Source organism: Lipotes vexillifer, unplaced genomic scaffold (genome assembly GCF_000442215.2).
Source record: "Lipotes vexillifer unplaced genomic scaffold, Lipotes_vexillifer_v1.1 scaffold666, whole genome shotgun sequence".
NCBI classification, from domain to species: Eukaryota; Metazoa; Chordata; class Mammalia; order Artiodactyla; family Lipotidae; genus Lipotes; species Lipotes vexillifer.
In genome coordinates this window covers 4,762,748-4,770,246 of record NW_006787408.1, presented here as the reverse complement: position 1 = coordinate 4,770,246, position 7,499 = coordinate 4,762,748, and the positions used below count along the sequence as shown (strand labels likewise).

At 46.3% G+C, this 7,499-nt stretch overlaps 1 protein-coding gene across 2 annotated transcripts in view; it reads left to right on the top strand.

Moving 5' to 3' along the window:
- The first annotated feature begins 25 nt into the window (after positions 1-25).
- Positions 26-7,499, top strand: part of LHCGR (luteinizing hormone/choriogonadotropin receptor) — a 63,041-nt gene continuing 55,567 nt past the window's right edge. Inside the window, exon 1 of one of the 2 annotated variants that reach the window (XM_007459988.1) lies at positions 26-249. In XM_007459988.1, coding sequence (XP_007460050.1) covers positions 86-249 — 164 coding nt within the window. In that variant the 5' untranslated portion in view covers positions 26-85. The remainder of the gene's footprint in view (positions 250-7,499) is intronic. The other variant, XM_007459989.1, reaches the window with a different exon arrangement.

The following is a 7,499-nucleotide window of genomic DNA, read 5'->3' as shown; positions in this document are numbered from 1 at the left end:
GGGGGGGGAGAGGGGCGCGGGCCGCGCTCCCGGGCTGTCCGGGGCACTAGCCCAGCCGCAGGAGCCCGCGCTCAGGCTCCCGGCCATGGGGCGGCGGCCCCCCGCGCTGCGGCCGCTGCTGCTGCTCCTGCTGCTGCCGCCGCCGCCGCTGCCCCGGGCGCTGCGCGGGGAGCCCTGCCCCGAGCCCTGCAGCTGCCCGCCCGACGGCGCCCTGCGCTGCCCCGGCCCGCGGGCCGGCCTCAGCCGACTGTGAGTACGCGGCGCCCCCGCCCCGGCACCCTCGCTCGCTCCAGCCGCCTTGCCTCCCTGCTCTTTGGTCCCCTGGATGGTAGGAGAAAGACGCTGCACCACCTCTCAGGGTGATAAGCCCAAGCTTGGCGTCTTTGCCACGCCCCGCCACACCTGGGGTTGGGGTCCCGAGCACCCTCCAGCCCCAGATGGCCCCAGGCCCTCTCTTTCACCCTGGTTGGGGCCACGGCCAGGGGCGTGGAACTGCCCAGAAGCCACACGGGATGGCCTCGCTCCCTGCAGCTGCTGGAAGTGGACGGGGTGTCATGCTCCTCAGTCAGCAGCTATCTCTGCCCGGAGAAGTCTTGCGTGTTCTTTGAGCCTTGGGCCAGCCAGGATGGCGAAGGTTACTGTGCGCTCTGGTACCCTGTGTTCCTCTAGGAATTGGGGCGCTCGGGCCCAGTGTCCAGGCGTGACCTGGTCACTCAAGGGGGGCTGCTGGCTGGCGCATCCCCCAACCAGTGCTCACCTACACCTTAGTGAGCATACAAGTCATTGCTCCACCCCAGCCCCAGATGTACTTGCATTTCAGCCTGGTTGTCTGATCAGATGTACTTGCATTTCAGCCTGGCTGCCGAATCGATGTGAGGCCTTGAGTTCCAGCTCTGGCACAACACCACCCCTTAGGGAGCTGTATACATTGGCAGGCAGGTGGAAGAAGCCGGCTGCTATAGTGATGGGTATAGAGGAGAGGGGGGCCTTCGATACTAGCGTATCTGAGGGTCACCAGACACTTTTTCGGAAAAAGGTACCACATATTATAGGGTTCTATTTATATGAAATGTCCAGATAGACGGAAAGGAGATTAGTAGCCATCAGGTTGGAGTGAAGACCCAGTGACTGCTAATGGCTGTTGCTTTTTGTGGTGATGAAAATTATCTAAAATTAGATGGTGGTAATGGTTGCACAACTCCATGAACATACTAAAAACCATCGCAATGTACAATTAAAATGGGTGAATTTTAGAGTATATAAATTACATCTTGATAAAGTTGTTAAAAGAGAAAAGGAAAGAAAAAACAGAAGAAGACTATAAAAGTATCCAAAAGGCACCAGGCTGGTAGAGGTGTTGGTTATGTTCTAACCGATAGAGGTGATGGAATTCCATGCTGGGGGAGGAAAGAGATCCCCCAGGGCCATGTCCTTGGGCTCCCAGCAGTCTGTCAGGAGCTTGCTTCATGGAAGGAATTCCTCCACCCTCCTGAAGGGCTGAGATTCTCCTCTGGGAGAGTTAGTGGCCTTTGGGGAATATTTGTGGTTGAGAGATACAGTTTAAAGGTTGAGGGGCTTGTATTAATTGGTTTGCATCAATTATCTTGTCAGCTCAATTCCCTAAAGGTGAGGACCATGCTAATAGAATTTGTTTCAATCAATAAATAAATCCATAGAAGCTGCCTTCCAAGTCCCAGCCCTTGTCCTTCCCTGACAAGCCCCCCATCTTGCTCTTAAGGATGATTGTGCCACTAACACTGTGCCTTTCTCACTCACCTAGTACTTATCATACAGGTTATAAGAACCTGAGATCCAAAGAGTTGGAGAAATCTACCCAAGGTCCCACAGCTATTGAGTCGCAAAGACAGGACTTCGCCTGCTATCTTTTTATATTTGCTAGTTTTTGTAAGAAAATTACCCCTTCCTTAAAAAAAAGAAAAAAAGAAAAAAAAATTCTCAGCTTCTCCAAATTGGCACTGAGTTAGAAAACCTCCTGGTTTCTACCAGGAGACAGGCATGGGTGAGGCAGGCATGGGTGAGGCAAGTCCCAGCCCCTCTCAGATTCAGCTTTTCACTTAGGTCTCTCAACAATTACTGCTGCCACTACCACACTGGCCTCAGGAGAGTAGTACCTCTTCCCTGGAGTAGGCTGAAGTGAAAAGACTAAAACTAAACAAATTCTCTCACTGCCCCACAGCACAGTTTAAAGAAGCCTCGAACACCTCAGAAAGATTTTATAGGGTTGACTAGGTTTGGGGATGGAAGTGGGAAACAGGTACAATATAAGTACTGCTGGCATGCTGAGGCTGGTTAGTCCCATCCCCCCAAAAGAAGCCAGTTGTCCAGGCTCTGAACATTCCTGTGGGATTCTAGAGAATCCCTGACTCCCCCCCTTCACATGCATTATCTTGGCATGCACACCAGCAGCATCTCCTCCTAGACATTTAAACCCCTTAGGTCAGCACGCGCTCTGACCCACACAAAGTCAGGCTTCCCAAGGAACAGATAATTGAGAGATGACCTCATCCTTCAAGGGAGAACCCTATGGAGGTGGAGCCTATAAAAGCCAAAAGGGGATAAGTTTTTCAGCATGATAAGGTGACTTCAACATCCATATGACAAGAGGATGCATAGAACGAATAGGAGGGTAGTTTCTTTAAGGCCATGTTCTTCATACCAGCAGCTAAGTACCACCTGGAAAATGTTAGAAATGCATACTCTCAGGACCCAGTTTCTGCATCAGAAACTCTGAAGGTGTAGTCCAGCAATCTGTATTTTAACAAGCTCTCCAGGTGATTCTGATGCATGTTAAAGTTTGAGAATCAAGGTATTCCTCCATGGAGGATATAATCTTCTGGAAAGCAGGGAGCATGTTTTAAACTTCTTTGTGCCATACACTTCTCTTCTCCATCCCCTCCAACACCCGTGACACACACACACACACACACACACACACACACACACACACACACACACACACACACAGTACCTATTTATTGCAAAAGGCAGCTGTGATCAGATTAAAACTTCAAAGTCTGAGATATGGGAAAATAAACAAGATTAAGAAAAAAATTTTTGTTTTGTTTGTTTTGTTTTGTCTTCAAAAAAGGAGTAGAGGAAGGAATCCATGGAGAAAGACAGACTGAAGACACAAGGGATGATGGTATAAGATGCCCATGGGAGTGGGAGGAAGGCATCAGTGTCAGATCAGAGGGGAAGGGTTAATCTTAAAAGAGAGGGATACTTCAGAGCTCCGGCAGAAGAAGCCAGATGGATGAAGGTATAACTTAACATTGAGGCAAAGGAAAGAAAAAGTGAATGGGTTCTGCTTAAATCCTCTTTTCTTGACGATGAATGAAGTGGTAAACAGTAATTACAAGATAGAAAATGCCATGAATAACAAGTTATTGGGAGTTCATAAAAAGAAGAGAGCTGAAATTATGATAAGGGATAAGAGGGATGTGGTCTTGCAGTGTTATCCACAGGGTCTGATTCTGCAGAGAGAAGGGTAGATTTCTCAATTCTGGGGCCTGGAGGAGGCGAGTACCACAGAGCACCTTAAAATTCATCACTGGCCTCTCAGTAGATGCTAGTTCATGTTTTAATCATTTCAGGCCTTGGCAGTCCTGCCTTATAAGACTTCCATCTAAAGTCCACTATTTGGTTTAAGAAAAAAAAGTAAAATGGATAATAATTGCTTATCATTGATAAGCCCACTGCTTGCAAATTTTGAAAATGGCACTGTTCAATTGTTCAGATCTTTCCAGCCCAATAATATTTTATTAAAAACTTAGGTATTTAAAATCTAAAATGTGATACAAAAAAGAAAAAAAAAGCCTCCCATGTATTCACTCATTTTAATTGGAGAAAAAAAAAGTAAAAGAAAATAATTAATTTTAAAAATGTCCTTTTCCTTTTGTTATTAGTTCCAGACAAGTCGAAGGATGGAGAGGGGAAAAAAAATCTCACCTTGCCCATGGTTATATAAAGATCTTTGTCTCTATGACAACAGAAAGGTTGATCTGCTTGATATGGAAACAGCTTCCGAAAAATCTGTTAGTAAGAAAATGCTAATAATAATAACAGCAATTTATTTTTTGCATGCTGTGCCTACTAAACAGAGATTCAACTTTTAGACTTTATTATAAGACACAATCCAGAGACTTTGGAAGGATAAAATTGTGCTGTATCCGTCAGTCCAGTGTCACAGGAACATGTTAATTTTCTGACATCTTTCCTGAATGTCTTTCTCCTTCTCCTACCCTGAGTATAAATCAGGGTCCAGAATGGTGTTCTATGCTGTAGAAGGATGTACCAATGGAGGGCATGGTCCCTGTCCTTGAGGAGCCCACAATCTAGGTGGAAACACACCCACACCCAAGAGAGGTCTAGGTAGGAAGAGAGAGGCAACGAGGCTCTAAGGAATTCAGGGAATAGATCAGTCACTATGGACTGAAATCTCCAAGCGAAGGTGTCATGGACCAAGGGTTATGAGGCTAAACCTTGAAGGAGAGAAGAGAAGGAGAGTCCAGGTGGAAGAAAAACACAGGTGAGAGTAGGCTACACGTTTCCCTACTGAGAAGCAAAGAATAAGGTTGAATGGATCCTTCCCTTTTTATACCTCTCCCTGGTTCTTTGGGGAAATTTTTTGGTAAGGGAAGATATAAAGACATCAGAAATATTTGATTAAATTACCCCGAGAGTTGTTCAAAACGAAAAAAAAAAATCCTAATATGTAGGAACTAATAAACTAATCTTAACTAATAAACTTTCAAAGTCATTCTTGGACAGTTGATTACAAAGGCATTAAGTAAAAATCATGATTTGGAGTCACTTCCAACAAGCTTTCCCCAATGTCCCCTCTCTCCCACACACACATACCTGCTTTGATACCTTGTACTTACATCTACTTTTGCATACACCCCACATAACGTAACTATTTATTCCATGTGTACCTCCTCTGCAACAGCAGGGTTTCTCAGCCTCAACACAATTGTCATTTGGGGCCAGATAATCATTTGCTGTTGGGGGCTGTTTCATATACTGTAGGGTGTTTAGTAGCATCCCTGGCCTCCACCCACTATATGCCAGTAGCACTGCCCTCCCAAATGATGACAACCGAAAATGTCTTTAGACATTTGCCAAACGACCCTGGCGTGTGTGTGTGTTGGGGCAAGGGGTGGGGGAGTCCCCACCTCACCCCACCATGGTTTTGAATCATTGTGCCAAAGTGAGAAGCACCTGAAGAGGTCTTAGTCAACTCAGGATTCCCCAAATTTCACAGGTATTATGATTAAAGTGTCTATTGAACTACATGATGATCAAACTGAGTAGAGAGCTGAATAGGAACAATGAACCAATGCAAAAAGGGAGTATGTATGTTAGTTAGCATGTGCCGCACCTAAATGTCACTTAAAAATCTCCATCCTAGAAAATGGGGAGGTGATGAGGTGCTATGAGTAGCAGAGGGAGTCAACATCCAGGTCCCAGATTTGCAGACCTCCTAATCTCTCCTTTGAAAGGGCCATCCAGAGAAGCAAGACTAGAAGTTTACCTACATTAGTACAGCCCAACAGTTCCACAGATTGTTCTACTGTTTGTTGTTAATTTGTTTTAACTTACTTATTAGAGAAAAATCAATCCTCAGCCCAGGGTCCATTAAAACAACAAAACAAAACAACCACCAAGGCAGCCTGAATTGAGATCTATTGGTTCCTGTCCAGGACACCAGGTAAGAGTCCACAGGATAGAGGGAAGCCTACCAAACTCTTACAAGTAGCACAGCTTGGCCCTACCTACAGCTTCCCTGCAGCTGAACCAGACAAAACAAAAACAAAAACAAAACCTTGGAATTCTGAAAGCTCATGTCCCACCTTCCTACCCTACTCCCACAAAAACAAACCAAAAATAACCAACAACAGCAAAAAACAAACAAACACAAAAAAACAAAGACCCAAGGTAGAGGTTGATCTTGAACCTCAGTTGTCACTCAGCTCTCCCAGCTATTACCTTCAAGACAATTCTTAAACCTGGCTGTGCCTATAAACAGACTCCCTGGGGGAAGCTTTGCAAGGGCCAGATTTTATCAGTTTAAAACTCATCCTTTTGGGGAAAGTGAATGGTGACCCCTAGCAGGACACTAAAAAGCAAGCAACAGAGTTCCCAAAATCTCAATGAAAGTGTAGAGCCAAAAATCTTCACACACGGATCCCTTTGTCATTGGACCCAGCTCTCCCTTTGGAGAGCAATAATTCCTTGGATTTTTTTCTACATTATTCTTTTTTTTTTAATTTCAAAGGCAGTATGTCAGGGCGCACAGGACATACTGTGGCGCAGTGGTTAAGAGTCCACCTGCCAGTGCAGGGGACACGGGTTCGAGCCCTGGTCCGTGAAGATCCCACATGCCGCGGAGCAACTAAGCCCATGCACCACAACTACTGAGCCTGTGCTCTAGAGGCCACAAGCCACAACTTCTGGGCCCATGCGCCACAACTGCTGAAGCCCACACGTCTACAGCCTGTGCTCCACAATGAGAGGCCACCACAATGAGAAGCACGTGCACCGCAATGAAGAGTAGCCCCTGCTCGCCGCAACTAGAGAAAGTCCACGCACAGCAGTGAAGACCCAATGCAGCAAAAAAAAAAAAAAAAAAAGGCAGTATGTCAGATTAATTCAGGGTTCCAGTTCTGCTCCTTTACCCACCTCTGTCTTCTTCCCAAGCTCCTCAATTTGGCTTCTGTTCATGTCTTGAAATGAGGCACAAAAGCTTTCTTTCCAAAATACAATCTCCCAGGTTGGCTGCACCAGACAGTGTCTTGGCCTTGTGTAATTTTGATCTTACACATGGAATGTTAAAGCCAGTTGAGTCATGGTGGTGGAGAGAGGCCCTGCTGCTCACTTCCAGACCCAAGAGGGCTGGCTCCACGGGAGCATATGTGTTCTGTTCTGGCAGCTCCCCCTGGTGTGTGAAAAATCACATTTAATGCAGATTGTAGCAAATTTTGCACCAGCTCTTTTTTTAAGAAGGCAATTAAAATAATCCCACCCACCAGTCAGGTGGGCTTCCTAACTCCGTGGGCAGCTTCTAGCAGCTTCTCCACATGGTCCTCATTTACTCTCAGCTTCTGCCTCCCAGGGAGATGCCACCCGTCCCAGCCAGCAAACCACTCACAGCTGCTCTCTGTGTGGCCCTGAACCACAGCTCTTTAATGCCACCTGAGCCAAATTCAGAGCAGTCCAATTTACAAGTAAAACTCAACTTTCAGAATGAAGGCTTTATCCTTTGCTGCTGTTAAATTTGTCCTTGACGCTGATAAAATGAGGTGACTCCTAGGTTCATAATTCTACCTCACAAGCATCAGCGGACAGCATTTCTGAGCCCACAGGGGTGGAGATGCCCTGGTACGACAGGGAAGGGTCCAACACAGTCCCCAGATTATCTGAATTGCTCAACAGGACAAAGACCTGCAGACGCGAGTTCTAGCACCAGGTCCCTCTTT